Source organism: Lissotriton vulgaris, chromosome 2_1 (assembly GCF_964263255.1).
Source record: "Lissotriton vulgaris chromosome 2_1, aLisVul1.2, whole genome shotgun sequence".
Taxonomy (NCBI): Eukaryota; Metazoa; Chordata; class Amphibia; order Caudata; family Salamandridae; genus Lissotriton; species Lissotriton vulgaris.
The window spans coordinates 824,433,151-824,460,379 of record NC_141687.1 but is presented as its reverse complement, the minus strand read 5'-3'; the positions used below and the strand labels follow the sequence as shown (position 1 = coordinate 824,460,379).

The 27,229-nt window shown below is 42.9% G+C and overlaps 1 protein-coding gene across 4 annotated transcripts in view; it reads right to left on the bottom strand.

The window, feature by feature from the left end:
- COL18A1 (collagen type XVIII alpha 1 chain) overlaps positions 1 to 27,229 on the bottom strand; it is a 170,418-nt gene that overhangs the window by 30,110 nt on the left and 113,079 nt on the right. For all 4 annotated transcript variants that reach the window (XM_086956227.1, XM_086956226.1, XM_086956228.1 and 1 more), the window contains 7 exons: positions 21,739 to 21,813; positions 20,751 to 20,786; positions 16,217 to 16,270; positions 15,171 to 15,245; positions 13,383 to 13,451; positions 5,980 to 6,013; positions 3,241 to 3,321 (listed from right to left, as the gene is read on the bottom strand). In XM_086956227.1, coding sequence (XP_086812353.1) covers positions 3,241 to 3,321; positions 5,980 to 6,013; positions 13,383 to 13,451; positions 15,171 to 15,245; positions 16,217 to 16,270; positions 20,751 to 20,786; positions 21,739 to 21,813 — 424 coding nt within the window. The remainder of the gene's footprint in view (positions 1 to 3,240; positions 3,322 to 5,979; positions 6,014 to 13,382; positions 13,452 to 15,170; positions 15,246 to 16,216; positions 16,271 to 20,750; positions 20,787 to 21,738; positions 21,814 to 27,229) is intronic.

Below are 27,229 nucleotides of genomic sequence, written 5' to 3'. Positions count from 1 at the left end.
TGTAAGTATTAAAATACACGCTTAAGGTTCAGTTTAGCAGAAGGGTAACAATAAGTGAGTGTGGTTGTTAGTTATTTTGATTTATTTTAATTTAAGGTATAAATAAATACATGCAATTGAATACAAGTTGATTTAAATAATTTAATTGTATTAATAAAAATATCAGTATTAATATATATTCACTAAAATGTCAAATTTTAATAGACCAAGAGTTAGTATAGGTGTGGTATAATACATTAATTCAGGGAGAGGTAACAGCATTAGATTAAGTAAACATATCGTTTTAAATAATTACAAAAAAAGGTAGGGTCAAGTCTAGCACTAATGAAATTGAATATGCATAAATTAACAACCATTGGCATAGCCAATAGGTCTCGCCTTTGGGGCCTTATAAATGTTTAGCCATGCAACACTTGATGTTGTTGCACCAAGGATATTGTACTGGATAACTAAACCCTTATAAGGCCCCAAAGGGGAGACCTATTGGCTATGCCAATGCTTTTTATTTTTTTATTTTTAAAGGACATGCAGTGCTATCTGCTCCGGCTGCCATTTAGTCCACCGCATCCCACGTAGACGCAGCCATCTTTGAGAGAGGTAGAGGTAGAGAGAGAGAGGTAGAGAGAGGTAGAGAGGTGGAGGGTGGAGAGAGGTAGAGAGGTGGAGGGAGGTAGAGAGGTGGAGGTAGATAGGTGGCGGTAGAGAGGTAGGTAGAGAGACGTAGAGAGGTGGGGGTAGATAGATGGAGGTAGAGAGGTAGTTAGAGAGAGGTGTAGAGGTAGAGAGGTAGGTGTAGAGAGGTAGAGATAGAGAGGTAGAGAGGGGTAGAGAGAGAGAGACGGGTAGAGAGAGAGAGGGGGTAGAGAGAGTTAGAGAGAGAGGTAGTAAAAGAGGGGTAGAGAGAGAGAGAGGTAGAGAGGGAGGTAGAGAGAGAGAGGTCGAGAGAGAAAGGTAGAGAGAGAGAGAGGTATAGAGAGAGAGAGGTAGAGAGAGAGAGTTAGAGAGAGAGAGAGCGATAGAGAGGGGTAGAGAGAGAGGGGGTGGTAGAGAGAGAGAGGGGTAGACCGAGAGAGTTAGAGAGAGAGAGGGGTAGAGAGAGAGGGGTAGAGAGAGAGAGGGGTAGAGAGAGAGGGGTAGAGAGAGAGAGGTAGAGAGAGAGAGAAAGGTAGAGAGAGAGAGGGGTATAGAGAGAGGGGTAGAGAGAGAGGGATAGAGAGAGAGGGGTAGAGAGAGAGAGGTATAGAGAGAGGGAGAGAGAGAGGTAGAGAGTTAGAGAGAGAGAGAGGTAGAGAGAGAGTTAGTGATAGGTAGAGAGAGGGGTAGAGAGAGAGAGGTAGAGAGGGAGAGGTAGAGAGGTGGAGAGGTAGAGAGAGGTAGAGAGGTGGGGGTAGAGAGAGGTGAAGAGGGAGAGAGAGGTGTGGAGGTAGAAAGAGAGGTAGAGTGGTTGAGAAAGAGGTAGAGTGGTAGAGAGAGAGGTAGAGTGGTAGAGAGAGATAGAGAGAGGTAGAGAGAGAGGTAGAGAGGGAGAGGGGTAGAGAGAGAGAGGTAGAGAGAGAGAGGTAGAGAGAGAGATAGTGAGAGAGAGGTAGAGAGAGAGAGGTAGAGAGACGGGTAGAGAGAGATTGAGAGAGAAGGGTAGAGAGAGCGAGGTAGAGAGAGAGGTAGAGAGATAGAGGTAGAGGGAGAGAGGTAGAGAGGAAGGTAGAGAGAGAGAGGTAGAGAGAGAGACGTAGAGAGAGAGGTGGAGACAGAGGTGGAGAGAGAAAGAGGTAGAGAGAGAGGTAGAGAGAGAGAGATAGAGAGAGAGAGGTAGAGAGAGAGGTGGAGAGAGAGAGAGGTAGAGAGAGAGGTAGAGAGAGAGAGAGGTAGAGAGAGGTAGAGAGAGAGAGGTAGAGAGAGAGAGAGGTGGAGAGAGAGAGGTAGAGAGAGAATGGTAGAGAGGTAGAGAGAGAGAGAGAGAGGTGGAGAGAGGTTGAAATGCAGATGTTCACCCTGGTACAACAGTTATACATCTTTGCAGTGTTTTGGACATTTTTTTAAAGTGATTTTTTTTTTACAAGATTGTGAACACATTCATGCCTCCCGCCCTGACGACTTTGCCACGAGTGCACAAAGAGTTGATGTGGGTAAGACAAAGAATGGCAGCTCAGCTTTTCACGTCTTTCAAATGACAACAAACTGAACAGGGGTGAATTTTGAGTATGCAAATCAAGTTACCTACTGGTTAGCGCTGAGAAAAAGCAAAGTGCGGCATTTGGTGCTATCTTAAAAGCAAGTTATAATCAACCGCCAATGTAGCGAAGAACAACAAGCATTGGCGTTTATTAGACAAACAAAGACGCAAGCACAGTGTGAGGGTGAGGGGGAAATGCAGGGGGCAGGATAAGAAACGCCAAGGGAGAGGGGAACAATTGGAGTGTGGCGGAAGCATCAAAGGGCTGGTAGTGCGTGGGGGGAAGGGGTGCAACACGGTGACATGGAGCAAGCTGGCGCCTGGCGCTGCGCGTGTTCACGCGCACATACACGCAAGCATGCAGCCAGGGAACCCAGGGTAGCGCTTTGAAAAGCCCCTTTACAAAATGTCGATTAAGCTCGACCTAATAAAAAAAAATTAGGTTAAGGACATGGCTATCATTAAGGTAAGTTGGGGGATGACGTAAATGTAGGACAAAGAAACAGCCATGGAGTAGAATTACATTTTTGTAGATAGGTAGGAGAAGTGAATGTATGTCCAAGTAAAGGCGAGAAGTAAATATTTGGGAAAGTGGAAGGAAAGATATACAATAAAAAAATGATCTCCCTGTTCTCCCGCTTCCAGTCTTTGACTAGCAGAGCTTGCTTTGCCTTGGTGGTGACTTATTGTGCATCCTCACTATTGGAAATGTATGAAGAGTTGTGGCTAGTGACAAGCTCTGCTCTGCCACAACAAGAGTTAACATAAGTGAGGACATGTCAAATCCATGAGCTGAACAAGGAGAGAGTTTAATGACCCAGCCCAGTGACATGATCTGTGTTCCTGACATACTATGAGCTGTGGGTCTGCAGTGTGCTGAACACTTGGGGATGCAGTTTCTTCTTGGGGCACATTGTGTAGTGTACCAGATGGCGGTAGGGGACACATTCTGAAGCTCCAGTATGCAGTCTATCAGAGAGCAGAGAAAGTTTTAGAGACCTAATGTGTAGGGAATCTGATAGCAGGAAATATGTTTTGGGGGTACCTGAGAGCAAGCAACGCCTTACCTGGTGGGCCTGCAGGTCCAATGTCCCCTCGTTCACCTTTTGTCCCAGGAACACCAGGAAATCCTCGATCACCTTTTGGGCCTAAAAGAATGACAAGGATTATTTGCAGCCATAGCATGGTTTTTCGATAGAAAAGAGAAGGGCCTCTCACTACCACATTAAAAGATGTAGCTCAACCTCCTGTCGGCACAGACCAGGGCCTCTGACTCCTAAGGTGCAGAAAAGGCACTTATTTCCTATTAAGCAACTATGGAAAAGCCATTATGTCTGGCCTCAGTGAGCTGGTGCAATGATGTTTTCTTTTTTTATTGTAAGCATATGCCACGAAAATAAAAATAATTAAAGAGTGAAAACATGGAGCCATGTAAACATGATGGATATATGTTTACAATTATAAAAAAAATACTAAAAGTTAACCATAATTTTAAAAAGAAACAGCAGAGGGGCTTCCTAGCAGTTAGGTGTTTATAGAAACGGTCTAAAAACATTTTTTTGTTTTAATGCACAAATCAGGATAATACAATTCTTGGTGATGCAAAGGAAATCCATTATAAGCCTCAAATGCTCCCTGGATATACACACATAGGTGACAAAAATGAAGAATGAGACAAAGAAACAATGGGCTAACCTACTGGTCCATCAGAAAGTGTGCTTCTTTTAAGTTGAATGTGACGTGATCATTAAAAATGCGGACACGCAAATTGCTTGAGAGCCGAAGGCTGAAGCGGAGTGACCCACCTGTATGCTGAGCCGGGTAGAAGCAAAATGTGTTTGACAGATGAACGCACCATTGGATAAATATGGATGAAACCTAGCTATATGTATGTGCTTTTTGGTTATGATGTTTTTATATATGAAGCTGGAGTACAACTGAAGCAGCTTCAAGGACAGACCTATAAAAACATAGACCCCTCAACCTTGCGGTACAACCTAGGAATTCTCCCATCTATGACAAATAGAGTTGCTTCCCTTGTCTGGCATACAGCATTGGCACTCTCTTCTCATATAAAGGTGTCATTTCACACCTCAAGGTGTGGACATACACAAGGGAAGAGGTAACAATGGACACAAATGGTATTAGCTACAGTTCAGCTACCAGAGCCACTAAAGACCTGGACATAAATGCTGCGTGTTCAGAGTTCACATCACATTAAAGTTCAGATGCAAAACATTGGAAAAGGGTATTGAGGGGCAGAAAAAGTATGTTTAATAGATTCCAGTACCCTATTTTATTACACCTGACCTAGATGTCAAGTAGTCTATGTGTAACGTTAAAGTATAGCACAGGGAAATCCCTTCCTAGGGAACAAATTCATCTCACTGCTCAGTCTCCAGTTCTGTTTTGCCCGCTCTCTGCCCTACCCTCTTGCCCGCTCTTTCTTTCTTTTCCCTCCTCGTTGCCCTCTGCTTTGTCCAGTCAAAGATCTTTGACTTGATGTTTCTTTAACTTCTGTTACCCATTGTTATTTCACGTGTCCCTCCTGTCTTTCTGCTTGATCTTTGTCTATCATTATCCTTTTCTCATCATCGTATCCTTGCTCCATTTGCATCCAGCTTTGTCTTTCTTGACCTCTCGCTCCCTTCCTCTCCAGCACCTCTTCTGTAATTTCACTGAATGTGTATGGGTTGCAAATAGGGGAACTTCAAGGAGGAGGAAGGTGAAAATTACCATCTTCTTTGTTTCTTTCTGTTTTCAAATAGTGTTTAAAAACATTCTTCAAGCATATTGGCTTAAAAGGCCAAGGGCCAGATGTATCAAGATTCCGATTTGCGAATTCTAAATAGCGATTTTTTGCGAATCGCTATTTAGAATTCGCAAAATGGAATGTATGAACAAAATCGCTATTTTTTAGCGATTCCTTAATATTCTTTATTTGCGAATTTGCAAAATGCGAATTCGCAAATAAAGAATAATTTCCAATGCATTCCTATGGTCCAGGAGGCCCATAGGAATGATAGTGCAAAAATTCTCAAATTGCAAATTCGCAATTTGCTAATCGCAATTTGAGAATTATTTCAAGGGTGCAGGGGTGTCTCAAAGACACCCTGCTGCACCCCTGAAATTTGCATGTGTGTGCATGTGGCACACATACATGCCCTATGGGCATGTATGTGTGTCACATGCCACCCTCACAAATGCCAAATAGGGCATTTTTAAAAGAAAGCGCAAATTACCACCAACTACAAGTTGGTGGTAATTTGCGATTTCTTAACACAAATTTGCAATTTCAAAATGTTACATACATATCATTTAAGGAATCGCAAAAATTGCAATTCCTTAAATGCTATGGCAAAATAAGGAATCGCAATTTTTTGCGATTCCCTAAATTGCGATTTTTTCATACATACCAATTTATGCTAAAAGGCCGTTTGCGAGTCGCAAAAGCCTTGATACATCTGGCCCTAAATCTTTCAAGATAATTAAATACGTCCTGTGCAGCACGAGGCAATATATTTTGTGTATAACATGACAGTCTGTAGCATAGGGAGGAAACATGGGTACTACTCTATAAATAATGCCCATGTCACTCAAGCTCCTACTTGATTTTAGCAGGAGGGGAACGCTGCATAAAAGCATTCATATCTCTTCCCTTGCTAGAGACGTGTGAGACTGGCTCACTTAGAAGCTTGGAGGCCCATGTATGCCATAAAGTTACTAGGGAGATACATTTTAAGCATTTCATCCTGGATGATGTCAAAATGACTGCTTTGCCTCTACCTTAGTTGTTTTCCACTCACCTTGTATTCCCAGAAATCCTGAGTCAGGGTACCCCTAAAAATAAACAAATAGAGATTAGGTACCCATTCTGGGAGCCAACACATTTCGACAACAACAGCCTACTATTTCCATGAAAACTTCTCATTCTGACACATACCTTTTTCAACTAAATTTGTTTAGCCCTAAAAAAGACTCATGGGCATATTATCAAGAAATCTTTTGCCATTTTAGTGGCACATATTGCCGAAAAAGCAGCGATTTTTTTAACGGACCATCAATAAGAACACGCTAACATGCTTTAGCGCTTGCTTTCTTGAGATAGCTGCCGTTTTTTTTTGCTTTGCATGTCAGCGATATTTATCGCTAATGACATGCAAAGTAGGCGTTCCTCACCAATACTACATGAAAACAGTCGCAAACACAACTTCCCACTATTAACAATGCGGCACCGGACCCCGCGCTAATTGCAGGAATTTAACACCTGTTTAAAAGTTGACTTAATCATCTTTTGTATTTGGAGATGGATTGTGTGTGGTTAAGTTCACACTTGCCTATTAGCAAGCTTTTCATTACAGCTTACTAATTATCGCTTGGTTTCTCACGCTATTGTTGCTTATCGCCGTCTATCGCTGGATTTGACTTCGCCTCTGATCAAAGCGTTGCTAATATGCCGCTAACACGGAGATGTCAACAGCGATAGACGGCGATAAAAGAAAACCCGCTAAGCGCGATTTGCGATAATTATCGCATTCTGTTGATAATATGCCCCTCAGTGTAACTGTTTGGGAAGAAAAACATTAAATCCTGGGCTTTCCTCTGCTCAATTAAGGCCAAGGATAAGCGACTGTGGTACTGAAAGGAGGGATTGCTGGTTCCCATACAAAGCTGATACCATGAGGTCTTTTAGTATCTTTCTTGTGCCTACCCTCCCTCTCACTTTCCCCTTGTACAAAGCCCGGTAACACCTATGCTGCACTAGCTCGATCTGATACCAGCAAGCCACACCATTTACAGACTAACTGTTGGTGAAGGACACATCTGCTCGATATGAGAAATCAAATCAAGGAGCTGCAAAACGAAATACATAATAAGCAAAATTGAATACTGGTTATGTAACTCTGGGACAATAGTAGGCTGCTCTCTTTCCCTCAGCACTTGTTTTATCCTAAATGAACCAAGGGATCCTCTATCAAGGAGGGCTGATTTCACCCATAAACTTAAATTCACTAAATGGCAAGACCAAGCCGTACCAAAGAGCAAGCCAGGAGAAGAAGCGGTTACCCTGTGAAACACAAATTTACTTCTTTGAATATATTCTCTTCCCCCCACACAAGACAACAGAGTTGCTATCTTTCGGGACTGGATAGCAATGTCTGAGAAAGTTGAAGTCAGCCATGTACCATCCTTATTTTACCAGAAGAAATGGCCATGATTCGCATAGGTTTTATACCATGTTCAGTCCAGGTTGACTGCACTACAAATCTCCATCCCAAAGGGTGAATTCCTTGTGTGGACTGGGATAGGTCAGGCCCCCCAGTGGACAATTATACCGCTAATGACACAGCTGTTGATATTATGGGCAGCACATTTTCTTCTTTTTGCTTCTCAACTGTCCCAGCAGTGTGCACACTTAGACCAATTTATTCTGTTGGCTCATCATAACCTTCCTTACCTACCTAACATTGTTTTTCCCACCATCGTACCTTTTATGGGTTCACAGGCAAAAATCATCACGAAGTACATTTTTATTTGGCAATGTGGGAGATTGGGCCATCTTGTCTGATCAGTTTCTTTAATTTAGCTTGACTCACATGTCTGCTGTGGCATCAGTATTTAAACAACTATGCCTGGAGAAAGAGAGCAATGTTCCCTATACTATGATATTGGACTACAGGGTTGCAGTCATAAATTTGCTCCCACTAAAAAGGGGATTGGCTTCTCCTGGTTATGTTGGTCTTGATTTTTGGTAACAGTCTTTTTCAAAGAATAACGCGCTTGCACCACTTTGGATAGTGAATAGCCTGTATTTGGTTATCTTTTCCACAAATAAAATGTATATCAGCTGAATGCGTAGACTTTGGAGAAGATGTATGCTTTGCTAGAAACACACAGAAGTGTTTCGCTGCAGCAGGTTCTCATTCTAAAGGAATATGTCCAGTATCCCACTTGAACATAAGCTGGCTTTCTCAATTAGTTCAGCCATCTAAAGGTGGAAGAGACTCAGAATGTGAGTGCTCTGCCATTCTCTAAGCCTATATTCTAACCTCACACTCACAGACCACAGGGAAGTCCACTAATTCCATTTCCATGCTTAATCAAAACTTGTCCTTTGTTAACAATTCAACACCACATATTACTAACAGGTGAGGTACTTATATCCACAATAAGGTGGCAGCATATTTAAGCCTTTCCAACAAATCCATCCATAAACGTGAAATGACATGAATCTGAGCCATTCACATCATCTATGGTCTCTGGAAACTGTAAGATGGCCGCCATCCTCTTTCACCATTAGTCCGCTTTCTATTTTAATCATTTGGCTACGCTACGCGCTTACTTACACTTAACATCCACAAAGATGCAAGCTTTATGGCACGCGAACGGCAGCTCGTGACTGTCTTGTAAGAATGCTTGATGTAAGTACTAACCTCGCTAAGCCGCTTGTATCTTTTAAGATCACACTGGGTTTCAGGTTATATTTGATCGGCACTTTTATCCATTTTCTCCGAGCACCACTGGTTTTCCGTTTTACTATTTATATGTTGCACGCCATTATCGTTTACTCTGTTCATATAACTACGCTGTTCTCTGTCACATATATTTTTTTTAAACGCACGCCATTATCATGCCTTCACCTTTTAACTAATAACGTGTACCTATAATGGCTTGATTCGTGAGACTTTCTATCAACACACCTTTTTGGTGCATATTACTGTTCACTGTCACGGTTATTTTACGATCACTCACAGCGTTTTGCACACCATGATTGAATGAGCACTATTGACATGATGTAGTCGGTGGAGATATACTCCCCATTTTCAGCCCGTTCATTTGTTTTTCTCTTTAGAGTTTCCCCTGAAGAAGGGCTCATTGGATAGCCCGAAATGCATAGGGATATATAACTCAAGCATTTTGGATATTGTTTGTTGCATCGAATTTGCAAAAGACAAATGAGTATTCGATACTTGAAACCATTAATGAAATTAAATTAATGATGGACTAAACTCATTGTTTTGATCAACTTTATTATACCCCGTTTGGGTACCCGCAACGCTGTGCATAGGGGGACAACTCCTATTCAGGATTTGCTTCTTTGATACTCTGGAAACATTTATCATATTTACGCACAGAATACCAGTTGTCTTTGTTAACCATAGCACACTATGTCCCACACACAGTGCTCTGTGTGATTTGAAAATGTTCTTTCTGAAAAACCCGTTACCTGCCAGATCTCTTCCATCTTCACCTCCCTGCCACCTCCCTGAATTCCTGCATTGACTACAAATTAATCTTCTCAAAATGTCTCTTGCCCAAATTTGGTGGCAGATCAGTAAAGGTGGCTGAGAGAAAACTGTAGACAAATCTCACCAAAGACCTAAGACATGAGAACATCTGCACCAACTTTAATTGTAACCTAAATCAGCTACCACTCGAGTGGCAAGCATAAGCAACATCTGTAAAGCCTTGTTTATGAATTGCCCTAAGCCCTTCCATCCAATCCTAACTCATTATGGATAACGTTAAATATCTGGAGACTTCACTCAGCGTTGTAGCTCCCCCCAAAACATTTGTTAGGTACAATATTTACAGACCCAGCTAGATGACAGAATAAATCTACATATGAACCTAGAATACCTTTGTGGCTTGTTAACAAACTGATTTATTTTTGTGTGGCTCTATGCTGTGCCTATCAGCTGCATCCCTGGAATTTGTCTGTGTGCTACAAATAATAAACAACACAATGCGTTTTCAAGAGGTCATTTAGGAAGATGTGTCTGATGAGACCACATGCATACCACAACTGTATTTGCTTCTGCCAGCCCTATTGTGTCACCCGGATGGGATCATACTGGAGAAATGACTACCCTCGAAAGGAAGTTGGCTCAGAGACCCACTTTTTTAGTGTATGTACATTTCTCACAGAATAGACTCTGGGCTAAAGTATATGAAGGTAAGATCTGTCCTGCTGATGGCTAGATAACTGTCTAAGGCCTTCTCCCATTCCTGCTGAGGAGTAGGAGATCTCATTGCAATATCATATGTGATTGCATCAACCTTCACACCCATTTTCAGTATCATTTTGCTCCTGGTGTGTAGAAGGTTGCAGGCTAAACTCTGAATATGCATGCAGACTGGATAGTGAAAGCACAAAGAAATCCATGGGATATTTGTCATGGAAGAAAGAGCACCTCATCCACTGACCTCATCCTGGCTAACCAGATGCACATTTTGAATTTTGTGTTCACCCCAGTCTTACATAATACAGATGCGCAATGCAGTTGTTGGAGTTATTATTCATAGTCTTTTGTGCTAGCTCCCATAAGTGGAAGGTATGCAGATCTTGGTTCGAGGAACTGAATGTTCTTTTCTAGCAAATAGAGCTGAAATGTTTACTCAAAGGTTGTAAGCCATGTCTGTAGGAAACTGGGCTTCTGTTGCAATGGTTCCACCGCTTTTTGCCCCCTTTTTAGCTAATAGATGCTTATTTCTGACTCTGACAGTCAAGTGAGGCCTGCTAACCAGAACCTAGTGCCAGTGCTCCTTCCCTAAAACAATGTGAAGTCTTACTGTTCTACAATTGGTTAAGGACTTTAGCACCCCTGTAATCCCCTAGTAAATGGTACCCCAGGTTCCTAAGTCATGGATGTTGAAGAGGGTCCCTAAGGGCTGCAACATATCTTATGCGTAAGAGACCCACATACAGATTTCACACAGACTGCCATTGCATATTGCCTGACATGGTGCAAACCATGAGTGATAACATGACACACTTCTGTGTGTCAAGCCAAAATCACTGCATCTAATACATGTAAGTCACCTCTACAGAAGGCCTTTGAACCCTAAGGTTGGGTGCATTATATTTTATGCGAGGATATACCTTCATGGAGCAGATAGACCCCTGTGATGTCTGGTTCTATTGCTACATATCGTGAGCCGGGAATCCATCTTAAGGTATGTACTGGGCATAGGTCAAAACATGCATAATAGCTCCAGTGAAAAACATTATATTTGGTATCAAACACCTCATATTATTAAACTCACACTGACTCCAGTGATTGATGTATTAATACATGCACCCAGAGGGTACCTTAAAGACTCCCCCTGAACCCTACTAGCCTTCTAGTGTCCCGGCTGACTGCTCCAGTCCAGCCTGCCACCACAGATGAGTTTCTGACCCCCTAGGAGGTGAGAGCCCTACTGTCAGAGGACTGAAACAGTTCCTGCTCTAGGGAGAGGTGTTATCACCTCCTTCCCCAGGTAGGCTGGTAAGTCAGCATATCAAGGCAGGAAGCACCTTTGATATGCAACCCAAGGCTTCCCCAGACAGGGGAGATGCCAGCCATCTGGCACCAGGACAGGCCGGGAAATTAGGTATGCAGGAGGTGTGTTACACTGCCAGGCTGGACACACCTTTAGGGTGAACAGCCTGGAGTAAATGCAAATTTAGAAACTTCACCATATTGTGTGTGGTGGAATTAGGAATTCTGGGACAAGGTGATGCCCACTCCCCAAATTAAGTGAGAATCTAGGGGGTGTAGGGACCCCAGGGTTATGCAGCTCATTGGATACTACCCCAGGGGTATACAGCTCATTGGTTACTAACCCTCACTCCTCTTAACGCCCCTAAATTGAGCATTTAGATGACCCTTGATACTAGAACTTCAGATTTTGATGGACCCAAAAGAAGAAGTGGACAAAGAAAACTGCTGACCCTAGAACCGAGGAGCACAACTGACTTGATGCCAATCCTGCCAGTCTGCCAGCTGCACCCGACCCTCACGGAGCAACCGACAAGTCCTGCTATTGCGTAGACTTCAAGAAGCCCAGAGGGATGCCAGTGCTTCACAAATTGCCAAAGGAAGTCCCTTGAAGTAGAAGAGCTACTCCCCTGTAGCCGCAGGCACCACATATGCAAGACCTGGTTCACCAACCTGTCGCTCGCTGGGACTAACGATGGAGCAGCTGCCCTGGAAGAGGCAGCAGTGCTCCTACAGGTCAGATCCGTCCTCCCTCCGGAGCTGTACAACACCAATAACTGGGGTACTGGACCCTTTGCAGCAACCAAGGCTTGTTGTGTTCAGATCGGACACCAATGCCAGGGAGAATCCACCTGCACTTTGAGGTACTTCAGGGTCAGTAAGACCCACATCGTGAATGGCCCAGCTGTCCTGTTTGCCCCTCTGCAGCAGAGAGCAAGACGCAAGACAAAGAGTGAGTCCTCGACCTCCGCCACCCGATGCCTCAAAGTACCTATGCACCCGCTCTCCACAGCCCGAGTCCAAGGGAGGTGATGGTGCTAACAGGGTCCGCAGACCCACAGGAGCTAACCCCACCATTGGGTTTGCCCAAACTGGACTTCCAGTCGCCGCTTGCAACCTCTTTCTGCCTGGACTCTTTGCATAGTATACCTCTTTTTGGTCCAATATATAAAGGGCCAGCTTCCTACAACATCCACCAACTCTTGGAGTTCTCTTACAGCTGTCTTGAGCAGGATTTGCTGAGCATCGATGTAGAACACCATAATCACATTGTCTACAGCTCCCCGATATACCATTATTGTTTCATAGGAAAAAGAACCTGCACAGCTAGTCTTGCTTCTCTTAAGCCGAGGGTGTTGATATGAAGCCTCTTCTCTTCGAGTGAAAATCGACTCGAGCTACATCAGCTGCCATATTTGCCATAATTTCCCTACAAGTTCTCAGTGTGGCGATGGGGATTGTCCAGAAATTAGTATCTATGAAAGATACTCTACTGTGGAGCAAAGTAGTGTAGTTTCTTCCTGGAGGCACTGTTTATATGTCTGGCTCACTTTGAGATTCCAGTCCTGTTTGCTTCCCTAGCACCTAGAAGCAAGCAGTAGTCTAAAAAAGTAGCCGGGATACATGGACATTTGAGATACCCCATGCACTGAATCATCACTTCTGTTGCAGACAAGATATAGTGTCCTTTATGACAACGTACAGAGTAAGCTCTTTGCAACATAATGTAACTAATGTAAAGTTACACTCAGAACCACGCATCAATCACAAGCTTTTGTAAAACACCTCGGAAACACACACGCAATCTAGTACGAGTCACACGTAATTTATGAGCCCATTAAATAATGATGTGAGATTCAAACACAAGGCAAGATCATACAGAGACCCACATGCACACTCAAACACTGTTTTAAGATATGTAGTGTTTTTGTAATTGTACTCACATTGTTGCCAAAGTTGTTGTTTGCCGGTGGGCCTGGTGGACCGGGGGGACCAGGAAGTCCAGGTAAGCCCTACAGGAAAAATCAACCTCATTAAAGTACTATTGATTCAAGGCAGTCTTACTCCAGCTCAAGGCTCTCTCTCACAGCCAAAGAATCAGATACTGTCAGTGTCTCCACAACACAGCATTGGGATCAACACAATTTTGATTTTGACAATTCGCATGCACATGTTGACCTGCTCCAGTGAACCATCCTTCAGAGCACGCGCCTCCTCTCCCACTTTAGAAACTCCATTCCCCTTCACATCAAAACCATTAGCAAGAAGCTATGTTTCAGAAAGCTAAAAGCAAACTTCTTTGCATAGGCATCTAAACCATTATCTATTTTAAAGCATTGTCAAATGATCAAGTTATCCCTTTAAACAATACATTACATTATTTTGGGCACACTTATCTTATCTGGGGTATAAATTCTCTGTAGCATTTAATTTGAGAGGATGTCTAATTATTATTGATAACAACATATTGGATTAGTTTAGATGACTGACTTTGAAGGACATTTTCTTTGTAACATGTGTTGCATGAGCAAGACAATTGATGAATTAGCCCGAAGAAAGGGCTATTGTTGCAAAATACGTGTTGGCTGTTTGTCACGAATGAGGTTATGAAAATCAAGTTACAATACATACACACATACATGCACTGCCAGAGCTACACTGAGAGCATTCCAGGGAAACCACAGAGAGTACATGCCTGCGGATCTGCGGAGTGAGCATCCGTGGAGACCTTCAAGGTGAGCTTGTCTGAAGCGATGAAAGGCAACAATTTCTGGAGCAATGCACGGCTGAGCCTCTCTGTGGAGCACACGGTGAGCCCATGTGAAGAGCTGCCGGACAAGCCCCTCTACAGTGCTTTGAAGTGGACCTCTTTGGAGTGTACCAGCATGAACACCTCTATAGCACAGCAGGTGAGCCTCGCTGTAGCAGTCCTGAGTGTCTGGCCTGAAGTGCTGCGGTGAGAGCCTCTCTGGAGCACCGGAGGAGGGGTCTCTCTGTTGCTTTACAGGCTGAGCCCCTCTGGAGTGCTATAGTGTGCACCATACTGGAGCACTAGCAGGGCCGGCTTTAGGGCAGTGTGACAGGTGCAGCCGCTGACTCGGGGGACGTTGAGTTAGGCAATAGCGTAGGATTTAAAAGCACCTGCTGCAGAGTTCCTTGTACGTCCAGCTTTCAGGCAGCAATAATGTCATCATAACTCTTGTGATTAATGTTCCTGCTAGAGGCAGAGATCGGGGTTTTGTCTAGTGGCAGTTTGGATTGCCATAAAGAAGCAGAAAGGGTTAATATGCCTGCTGCAAATAACAGATCTGTGTTTTATGTGGATAGCTGAGTGGATTAGTAAAGCCAGCCTTTACCAACACTTTAAAAGAAATGAAATGATTTTGAGAGAGGGTCAAAGGGAGATATGAGCGCAAACTTTTGCTGGGTGGTAGTGAGGGAATCTGAGGAGGTGGTCATATGGGGGGCGCCAAAAAAGATGGTCGCACCGGGCACCACCAGCATTGAAGCCAGACCTGAGCACTACAGAGGTTCCTCTCTGTAATGCTGCTGAGTGAGCAGATCAGGAGCACTGCAGGGCGAGCCTCTCTGAAGCACTAAAAAGAGAGTCTCTTTGAAGAATTGAAGAGAATGCATCTCTATAGCAGTGCCCAATGAGGCTTGAGCATCTCTTGAGGATGGCATTAAAAGACAATGGTAATCCTAAAAGACTGGTGCAGACAGCTACTTACCCTGGCAGCCAGTATAGCACTTGGATCTACGGCATCTCCTTTCTCGCCCTTGACTCCATTCATCCCAGGACGACCCTAAAAGAAAGTAAGAACAGAGTAGTAAAAACTAGTGGGGCTTCTACTCTACAGAAAGTAGTCTGTCTGAACTCAGCAGCTGAAGCACATCAGCAATGAAAGAAATGTAGGGGTCGTGCAATCCAAACACTCAACACTGTGTCACTCTATAGCAAATTAACAGCAGGACTGCCCCAGGCATAGTAGAACACATAGATCTACCCACATATGTAGCTATTATGTTTGCCAACCCTTACAATATATATAACTGCAAAGAATTTTCACAGTCTCCATAGCAGTGTGTATTCTGACAACTTACAAAACAATGGGACAGTTTGTGGTCTGAATAACACTGGAGCGCACTCTTAGCTGGCATAAAACTGAGCCCTGCGCAATCAGCACAACACAAGGACATTTGTTATTGGGTCTGATTAAGGAATTCGAAGAGTTAGAATACATCATTTTTTGCTGTCGTCAGTAGACCAGGGCATTGGCAGTCGACACAATACCAGGAAGCTCACAGCCATGGACCATGACCATAATGCCACTGGACATCTACCAAGTCACAAGGCCTCTGTGCAGTGGAGCACAGCAGGTCCAACACTCAGAAATCAGCATGAGATAGAGACAATGTGCGGAGGAGATCACAACGATGATGGTCAAAAATCACAGAGAGATTAAAGGTTTTAGTTTGTACTAGAGACAAGGAATGAAATGTGTGTGAAGAGGAACGAGCTGGATAATGTGTTCAATGGCGTAGAGCAGAGGAGTGATTTAATGAATAAAAGGAGTATAAACAGAGTAAAAGTTGCACGAGTTTACTTAGGAAAGAAGTGGATTGGATGGGAGGATGAATGAGATGGGTAAGAGAATGAGTCCTGTTTTCATCAGGTGTAAAGAGAGGTGATGGAAGCAATAGGAAAAATAAAATTAATCTCAAATCACAATAGTTGGGAAGATAAATGGGGGAATTTAAAATTAAATTTCCTTACAGGTCTTCCTGGAAAACCGATCTCTCCTTTCTGTCCAGGATGGCCATGTGGTCCCTAGAGAAGAAATTGAGAGAGAACATAGTATGTAAAACTATTAAATCAACAATAATCCCACTGGGCTGGCAGTTTTTAACCAGTATTATTCCTTATTCATCCATGGTGAGCCATGGATAACCACACTTTATCAGAGTTTCTAACAGCACATTTGATTGGGGGTTAGTAGGCTGCGAGGGGAACACATTACTTACCTGTAACAATCCGTTAGACGCTTATGGTATTGAAGATTCACTTGCTGAGCACTGACACTCCATGGACTGTCATCTGAATGAACACACACCATTGGCTCCATCAGCTTGAGAAGCGAAGCAATGTTGTGAACCAGATAGGGAGAATTGATCCATGTGCCCCAGATCTGATATAAAACCCTCATTGACATCAGTTCAATAGAGAGCCTCTATGAAGCAGCCTCTGGTGAAATGAGGATTTGATGGCAAGTGCACAACACTTTATTTAAAAGCTGGCCAGTTTTATGCAATCAATGTTACCTCATAAGTGACAGGCATTTATGCTAACATGTAATAATGGTTTCAACAGAGCCAGTGCTGGTTATGGGTTTTTGAACTGATGAGTGGACTTGTATGTGTAACTGAATAATCAGAATTGGGGTCTGGAAGTTGTAATCAAAGCAACATTTTAAGGAATATTAAAATATATGCCACCCAGGCTGAGCCTGTAGTTGAGCTAGAGAGATGCTTGCAAGTCATATATTATCAGTAACAATAGAGGGTGCTCTGCCCTGGTATGGATCAAGTAGATTAAGTTAGTTAGCACCCTTGATACCTTATGAATGGAGGCCAGGAAACAATGAAGTTGAACGTTTTGGATGAGAATAGTTTGAAAACACTCTTGGGTTGTGCACAGAGTTGTACTGCAGAGTTAACGGGCCTCCTGAAAGGCTTAACCAAGTCTCTAGATCAGTCTGACACAGCAGCCCATGGAAACTGCAAATCACATAGTTCAATTAATCTTTTAAATCTCTTGAATTTAGGTAGCCCACAACCAGCAAACTCTGAAAGTGAGCTTTGATTAAACGAGATTATGTGCAGCCCCCCTAAAAATGGCTTTTTGCTCTCTGCTGCTATGACTTAGGGCATGTCTTGAAAACTTTTAAATCTATTTGGTCTACACTTCCATCAATGCACTTTTGCAAAAGGATGTAATTAAACAGCTCCAGCTTCTTTAGAAGCTCCTGTATCTCAAACAGAGCATGAAAAAAGGAGCATTAGAGTTTTCTTACTGGTCACAAGCTCTTCTCTCCACTCCCTTCCCAGGAGTCTAGCCCAGTATCCCTTTGATAGAGCAAAGGACTGTAAGGGTTAGAACACACATAATCCTATGCATGGTGTTCCATCTGGAATGTTCCATTACATTGAAATGACTAGGGGTGTGCTGAGACATGTCAATAAACCCATGACCACTTAACTTCTCTGGGACAAAAAGTCCCCTCTCCACCAACTTGCTGCTTAGGTGTGTGTTCTCTATACTATTCATCGCTATGAATCTGATGCACCATGAAAGTGATAGCAGCTGCTCCATCCCATTTTGCGGGCCACTGGATGAGTTAAAAGGCCCAGACACAAGCACAACACTTTACTGCTGGTCAGGAACAAAAGATGAGGTAAGCAAGTATATCAGACCCTGATTTCTGAATCATCACCTAATTGCTGCTACTTAATTGTACAAGATTTGTAAGTTTAAGAATGTATGTAAGGTCACAGGTTTATGAAGAAATATGTCTGGCCTAATCTCAGGGAAGACAGAAGCATGGGGGTTTGTTGGGTATTCCTTGTGGGGCAGCCCTGCACGGCCTCAGCCCTGCCAAGCTGTGAATTCTGTCATTAGCGGAGAATGGACTGGAGCCTCTGCAACCCAAGGACTGGTCAAAATGAATGAATGAAGTAGTTTTATAGAGCGCGCATTACCCGAAGGTGTCTTAGTGCTAGGTGAATCAAGGACTGAGGAAAGGGCAGCAAGCCGAGTTAGGTCTGAGTGACTTTGTTGTTTACAGGGGAAAATAGCCAGGTCTTCCTTCTGACTATATGCATGCTGGGTTAAGACCGGAGGATAAGAGGAAGGGAGTTCCATAACTTCCATCCCTCGTCCCCGGAAGGTCAGTGTTCTTCCGCCCCAGTTTACTCGTTTAATTCTTGGAATCAGGACCATATGCGCCTATCTAGATCTGAGTGTTCTACTGGGTACATACCAGGTAAATCTTTCCTGAAAATAGAGCGGGCCGGTACAGTGAAGAGCCTTGTGCATTAGGCACAGAGTCTTAAATGAGGCAACGATGGACAGAGCGGGGCCTCAAACACCTGAGCGAGTGCCAGGGGAGGTGAGGCTTGTTCCACACAACTTTGTGGAAGAGAACCCCTTTACCATGATCCTAGACTTCCATGTAGTAGTAGTCATGGTAGGTCTTCATGTACATGGTTCACCCATATGATTTTCCACTGTTGCAGTAGTGCATTATCCACAGGTCCTGAAGAAAGCCTTTTGAGGCTGAAACATGTCGACCATATAATTGCAATCCAATGATAGTAGTATTTGCTGACATACTATCTTCACTCTGCTTTTAATCTTGCCGTTATGATGATCCTCCTAATAAAGTCTTAGTTTTAGCGTCATAACAGGCAATTTTAATCACTTTTTTGATCTTGAATCTTTCACTACTTTTTTGTGCACTGCAACTTTTCCACTTTACCACCAGCACCACCATTTGATCCTGTTGACTTTCTCTCACTGGTGGATCCATTACTAGTACTCCTCACAATACGACTCAGTGAGGTATCTAGTGGATACCAGTTTAAAAAAAACCCAGATGGCGAGATTCCTCCAACGGGTGGGCTGATGGGTATTTTTGTTTCTCACTCTGCGTCTTTCTTCTGAACACATTCATTAGCTCTCCATACATTACCTGGGAGTGTATAAGTTTCTTGAGCTTTATCCAAACCCTTAGCATCCTTTGTGTGTTGTTATTAATGTTAAACATATCCTTACAGTCACTAGTAACTCAAGCTATTTTCACTGTAGCAGGAAAGCATTGGGTTATAATAATAACAAGAGTATCTCCTCCCCAGGAAACAGCTACATATTGATTTCTGGACTTCTTGAAATATTTATTAGAGGCCTAATTCACTGGTGCAGTCAGATTTGTGATAAATATTTTGGAAAGATGACTTTTAAAAAATCACTTTTGCCCTGCCTGAAGTCCCTGAAAGCTCAATCTGCATTTACCTCTCTTTTCTGCTAGGCATTAATTCGTATTTCAATGGCGCAAGTTAGGTGTGTACTTGCTCCAAGGACAGGGACAAAACCTTGGGTTTGGAGAGGTATTGTTGAGCCCTAAACAGGGTGGCCTATGAGCTAGGCCAAAAGACCTTGATCAACTTCAAATAAGCCTACCCTGTCAGAAGCAGATGCAACTAACACCCAGGCCTGCACCCTTCTTTTGTCCTTTCAGCCAGACCATCCTCCACCACAGTGGGACTCTTGTTGACATCAGAGTGTCAGATCCTGCTGGAGTGCCAGACCAGCTTGACAGGTCTGCTGTGGATTTTCAAATGACGTTGGGTGCACACTTAAAAGAAGAGAAACAACATGCCAAAACTATTTGTGTGTATTCAATGTCTGATTGCTGAAAGTTCACCATTGTTAAACCAGATTTTGGTCTCTGAGTTTGTTGTGGGTCAGAGATTGGCTAAACAAGATTTTAGTGTTAGATGTGGGAGGACACTAGGATAACATAGTACACTTCCCACGTACATCCTCAACCCTTAGACCCCAAGGTTAGTGTGGCTCAAGGCTTTGGCCATCTTGAAAATGCCCAAAGTGGGTGGGGATATCCACGGAAACCTTTACCATATTGGTTAGGGCATCCCTAGAGACCATTCCCATCCACAGCATATGGCATCTCCAGGTACCCACTTCAGAACGCTAAGGACATGTGGAGGATCAGAAGAGAAGTAAACTTGCTATCTGAGACCTGAGAAGAGCCTAGAAGACTGGATCTGCTCTCCCTCTGGTACCTATATCTCCAAGGTCATAAGGCTGATGTCCTGTTAAAGCTACAAGAGGTCTTTTCCTGCAACTGCCCAGCTGAAAAGTGGCAACTGGACCTGGACTGAACCCTCCTGTGGGCCTCTGCCTGCCACAATTTTACATTTCAACTTGACTACTGTTTCTGTACTACATAAATACTTAACACATTCATCTAAGTTAATCTTGCCTACTCTGTGCCATAGATACCATGGAGTTTGCACTCAGACTTATTTAGTGACTTCAATGGTTTATCCTGACCAGGATTGTGATCATATAATTGAGGTGTGTACTTACCCCTTCAACCAATATCCCTGTTTCGTACTGTATCACTCATACCCAAGGGGAAAATCTTGTGTACAGTCCACACATCATAATTGTCTTACATTGGATGTATTTATTTTGTTGTTAATAATTCACGTCAGGCTCTGTTACTTACCACTGGTCCCATTGGTCCTGGGAATCCTGAATCACCCTGCAAGGAAAATAAGAGAAGAAGTCAGAAATACTATATCCAACACAAGAGAAGTTGTGCCTGTTCAGGTTATGGGCCACAGTCAAGTCCCAAATATTTTAAAACATTTAACTGAACTACTTGAGTATACGCTTTGGGCCTTTTTTAATATGGCTTGCCCTGTTTAGTAACGTCACAGTCAAGCTTAAAATGAAGGAATGTTGCTCTGACGCTGTATCCTCAGGTGAGAATGCTCAATGTTTTTAACACAATTTTTGTCATATGATGCAACCAGATAAATAACAACATCTCATGTTCATCCAAATATGGTGCAGCCCCAGACAGCACCTAGGGCAGGTGGGTGAAGATTGTGATTAGGATATTGGATATAGTGAGATGCAACAAGACTTCTAGATCTATCGTGGGGGTGGAGGAAAGATTTAGCGGACAGGTTCATATATCATAATTTCTGCAGCAGCAGAAAGGAGAAAAATAAATCAGCATATCTGGAATGATAGGAAAATGTGGTAGGAAAGGTTATGGAGGCCACTGGTCCAATGTTGTTGCCATATGTACTAAGACTACTATAAGGTGGGTGCAGTAAGGTATTGGGGACTGCGAGATACAATAAGATACCGCATAAGGAATTGAAAGCAGAGTTGATACTGACACTTGTAGACTCTGAAACACCACAGACACTGCCAAACTGAGAATAGTAATAAAGTGCACATATACCCAAACTCTGGAGCCAGAGAGCTGAAGGGACACGGGAAGGATCAGTCGCTCTATGATTTGGAGTGGGAATCAGTGGATGGAAGCCACAATCACAGACACCCCAAAATCTATAAGTCTGGGATTTGTGATAAAGAGCCCAATCACAATCACTTCAACATCTCAAACTGGGTGTTATTGGAAACAGTCTTGATAACAAAAATATCAATACATGGACATGACTTCCTCGTTTAATGCTCACCTTTTCTCCTTTAGATGCCAAAGGCAGGGGTGTTCCATCAGGGCCAAAGTACGTTGCTGACTCTCCCTTTTCACCCTGCAAGTATGTGAAGGATAAGAGTAGTTAAGGAGCGGAGAACAATATTTGAATCCTTAGAATACTAAAACACTGTCAGCCCCAGTGGAAAGAAATCATCCATCATGCACCACATACAAGGAGAGGGAGTACCCATTTTAAATGGAGTGTTTAAGTAGCTGAACAAGATTCATAATAAGCAATAAAAGTACCATTCATTTAATATGTTAGGCAGAGGGAGGTGGGCCCGTTGTACTTCAGAAACAGTATGAGAGGGACCAAGACATGTAAATGGCAATAACAAGGGGGCTATGGTGTATCTTAAAGTAAAATGAAACTCATTGTATTTTGCAGACAATTAGAAATAATGAACCAACATGAAATCTCACTAATGACAAAAAAATTAATATCAAAGGCATTAAGGTCAAAATCAGTAAGAGGATTGTGATCTATTAAAGGCAGTTAGAGAAGGCCAATGTGTATCAATGTGTATCAGCTAGCCAGAAGGGTCATAATACACCAAAGGCTGTAAGAGGGAATCCCATTTAATATTATTGACAGTATGAAGTAGGGCCATTTTATCTGCCAGGCAACATGAGAGGGGCAGGTTATAGATCACACACAGGATAGCTCAATGGATGGAGCCCACTGTGAAGGCAATCTGATTGCTTTGTCCAAAATTGATAAAGTTGTTGGGGTCAATTGAGGGTTGGGTACGTGCTGGGAACATGGATGGCTGTTCCTGTGATGAGCATTGACTCACCCGCTGTCGCGGGAGCTTACCTTCCAATTCTTCAGCCCGGGTGGGACATGAGTGCTTTTCGTCTCCTAGGTTCTTGTGCTATGGCAAATTGGCTTAAACTGGCCGTCCTAACCCCTGAATATTTTTACTCATGTCCCCGCTTTCTACATACTAGAGTGATCACTATTAAAAAATAAAGTATGACTCTTAACCAGTCCTTCCACTATTGTTGTTCTTGTGAACAGTGGTACCCAATACTGCGGGTAATTTTAATCACCTAAAACGTTTCAAACCCAGCTTGAGCATCTAAACTTTGGCCCACTGAATTATTGGTTGGTCTGATAAATGGCAATGGAAATTTTGATTTGGACCAGTTTCCTCTCACCAACCAAAGATTTCTCTTTGTGTGGTGGCAGTCCTAGTTCACTTTAGAGTTGTAGGCTTTTGGATTTTAGGCAAGATCTCATCAGGATGGACTCACTAATTCTAAGGGGATTCTGGTGAGAAACTAAGTGCAGACATATTAAAGGACACTTTGTAGATGTGTAACATTCTGTCTGACAACGTGAACCATGCAGAAATGTTGGCCATAGTAAGGAAATGAGAACTCAAGACTGCAAGAGATTGCAGAGGGATCATAAGCTTCTGATGGTAGGATAACATTTGTCACTGTCTTCAACCTCTCTGGGAGTATTTCTAAGGCCAAAATGGCAACTTGCCTCAGTTTTATTTTTCACAAATCAGTTTTGGTGCTGGCAGTTGACAACCACAAATAAACCTCAGGGTGTTCCAGTTTATTTTATTTATTTATTTATAGTCTTGTAGCGCGCCTGAATCAGCCCCGAAGGGGTATCTCTGCGCGTAGCTTCTGCATGAGTTGGCAAACTGTAGTGAGGGGGATGACAGAGAGAATGTCCAAATTATTCTTGTGCGAACAGGTGAGTTTTTAGTTTTTTCGTAAAGGAAAAGAGGTTAGAGATTTGCCTCAGTTGAGGTGGAAGGGAGTTCCACAGCAAGGGGCCTTTAAGGGAGGGTGCTCGCCCCCCCTGCCTAGCTCTGGTAACTTTAGGTACATGCAGCAGCATAATGTTGCTGGAACGCAGATCACGTCCAGGAGAATAGGGAAAAAAAATCTCTTTTAGATATTTGGGACCAGACCCATATATGCACTTGTGCATAATGCAGCAGATTTTGAAGTTTATTCGCTGTTGCACTGGGAGCCAATGAAGGTGGGAGAGAAGAGGGCGGGAAGGGGTACGGGGAGGGGCATTCAGGATGAGTCTTGCCGCAGTATTCTGCACCACCTGCAGTCTGCGTAGTTGTTCATGGTTGGCGGAAATGAGTAGACTATTACAATAGTCCACTCGTCCAAGAACTAGTGCCTGTACCAGCGTTTTCCTATAGGTGTTAGGTAGGAAAGGGAAGATACGCCGTAGAAGACCTATGGTACGGAAACACGTTCCCGTGACCTGACTGACATGATCTTTCATAATCAGGGCTTGGTCCAGGCGCACCCCCAGATTTTTAATAGTCAGTTTGGGCGCTGGGACAGGTCCTAGCTCGAGTGGCCACCAATCCGGCGACCAGAGCATGGTGGCCCCTCCAAACAACATGACCGGATTTGCATCTTCAAACCAAATGCATAGGGTTGTCTTTAGGTTAATTGGATCTCGGGTTTTACAGAGCTAACAGACCCTTCACTTACTGGTCTAAGTGTAAATGTGTGTTGAATTCCAACAACCTTTGAGGTGCCTTTTAGGAGAGGACTGTCCAAGTGCATTTAAAATTTTAAACACTCAGCTGATGTCCTTAAGGGTTTCCAATAGTCTTACAAATTAGTAGCAAATTTGCTGACGTATACAGGTGGTTGACTCTGAATAAGTACTCTTATGTAGGTTTTACAGATGGAAGAGAGAAAAAGATAACACATTTTCTTTAAGATCTTGTGTTTGGTGAGGCGAGAGGGCATTGAGCTGGAATGATCTAATTAATTGTTACTGATAATGATATTACCCTCAGGTAGTAACACATTAGTATTGTGTCATTTTTACCATGTAGGCAGGTTCACGTGGGAAACATAAATCTGGCTGCTGCTGAGACATAATTTTCAGACATTACTGGACTGCTGTCCGGGCCTCGATTGAAATGATTATAATAATAACTTGTTTTTATATAGCACTTCTTATCACTCTGCTTCTAAGATCTGTAAATTAACAATGTTATTATTAGCCAATTTATGGTACTGAATATACTGACACGTACAATGACGGATGGCTAAATTGAATTCTCATGATTTAAACTTGTAATCTGCAGTTCACCACTAGTTTCAGCGGGGAATGTTCAACACACTGAGCAATACTACTATAATATACAATTGATAGTGAGGTATGTTAATAGTGAGGTATGGTAATAAGTTTGCATATTGTCAAGGATAAAAATGCACAGATGGTACATAATTAACAGCAAACTTGGTATATCATTGACAGAAAAAGAGAAGTGGACAGTATATTATACTGTGTAAGGTAAAATGCAGTAGAAATAATACAATAAACAAAGACAATATAAAGATATAAGTAAGATGTATAGGTTGTTCATCATGAACAGTGGGAGAGGCCATGATGTACAAATGAAAGTAGAAATTGTCAAGTATAACAAAAAAATGCATCTAGTGCAGTATATTCACATGCTTAGCATGCTACTGCCATCTGGTGGTGGGCTCAGACATTTGAAAGTTTTTTTTACCTCTTTGCGGCTAGGTCTCGAACCCCCCCTCCCCTTATCCCCCCCCCCCCCCCCCCTACACTGCCACCATGCTAAGCCTTATTTTGGCGCTTTGGTGTAATTCGGCTTAGACCCCCATAACATTTTGTCCACATATGGTATTCTTGCCAAATTTAGTCCTTTTTTCGGTATGTAGATTCTCCTGTTGAGATCAATAAATTAGCAAAAATACAGCTACATTTTGTTTTTGGGGAAAAATGGAAACTAAGTTCTGCAGAAGAAAGCATCTGTTTATTTCCCTGCAAATGGTATCAATGAAGGGTCTGCGGTGCTAACATCACCATCTTCCCAGCTGTTTGTCAGGTTTGGCCTTTTACTGGGATGTACCCTATTTTTACAATAATGGATCCCAGAATGCCACACATTTCTGAAAAGTAGACAAAATTCTGAATTCAACAAGTGGTCATTTGTGGTCATTTAAAAGGTTTTCCTATAGAAAGTAACAACTGAAATAAAATATTATTGACATTGAGTAAAAAAACAGCCATATGTGCCTACATTTTCACCTGTAACTTCTTTTAACAGTGGCAGATTTTTTAAAGCAATGTACCGTTACATTCACTGGACCCTTCTAGTTGCGGGGTTATATAGGGCTTGTAGGTTAACCAAGAACCCGAGGTACCCAGAGTCAATAACTGAGCTGAACCTTACAATGGTTTTTCATTGTGTACCGGGTATACAGCAATTCATTCAGTAAAATATGAAGAATAAAAAATAGATATCAAAAAAACATATGCATTTTCAGAATCAGAACAAGATAAGGACTTTAGAAGCAGTGGTTATTACCATATAGATGAATTTGTGGGGACCTATGCTAGCATGTGAATTAGAGCACATTTTTTAAAATGACATCTTTTTTAGACACTGTCTTACATTTGGAAGGAAGAAATGCATAGAAAGACAATTGGTAAAAACACTTCTTCTACTATTCTGTATTCCCCGAAGTGTCCCGATAAAAATGGTACTTCACTTGTGTGGGTGAGCCTAGTCCCCATGACAGGAAATGGCCCAAAACGCAACGTGGGCACATCACATTTTTCTATTGAAAACGGACCTTTGTTTTGCAACGTGCCTAGCTGAGGATTTTGCGCCCTACCTCAGCCAGCACCTAGGGAAACCTAGCAAACCTGTACATTTTTTTAAACTGGACACCCTGGGGATTCCAGGATCACGTGACTTGTGCAGCTCTCACCAGTTCTCTTACCCAGAATCCCTTGCAAACCTCAAACTTTGTAAAAAAAAACATTTTCCTCACATTTCTGTGATGGAAATTTCTGGAATCTGTGGGAAGTCACAAACTTCCACACACCCAGCATATCCCCAAGTCTCCGGATATAAATGGTGCCTCACTTGTGTGGGTAGGCCTAGTGCCTGGGATAGGAATCGGCCCAAAACGCAACATGGACACATACCGTTTTTCCACTGAAAACTGGCCCTTTCTTTGCAATGTGCATAGCTGTGGCTCTTGAGCCCTACCTAAGCTGGCACCAAGAGAAACCTAGCAAACCTGTACATTTTTTTAAACTGGACACCTTGGGGAATCCAGGAAGGGGTGACTTGTGTCACCAGTTTCTGTTACCTAGAATCCCTTGCAAACCTCAACTTTTGTAAAAACAAAACACATTTTCCTCACATTTCTGTGATGGAAAGTTCTAGAATCGGAGGAGAGCTGCAAACTTCCTTCCACCCAGCATTACCCAAGTCACCCAATGCAAATGGTACCTCACTTGTGTGGGCGGTCCAAGTGCCTGCAACGGAGAAGGGCTGAAAACATATTGTGAAGACATCAAAATTAGCTATCACAAAACAACCTGATTTTGCAAGCGGTAACCTGCATTTTAGGTCCCGGGCTCAGCAGCCATCTAGGGAAACCTACCAAACCCAGACATTTCTGAAAACTAGACACCTGGGGGA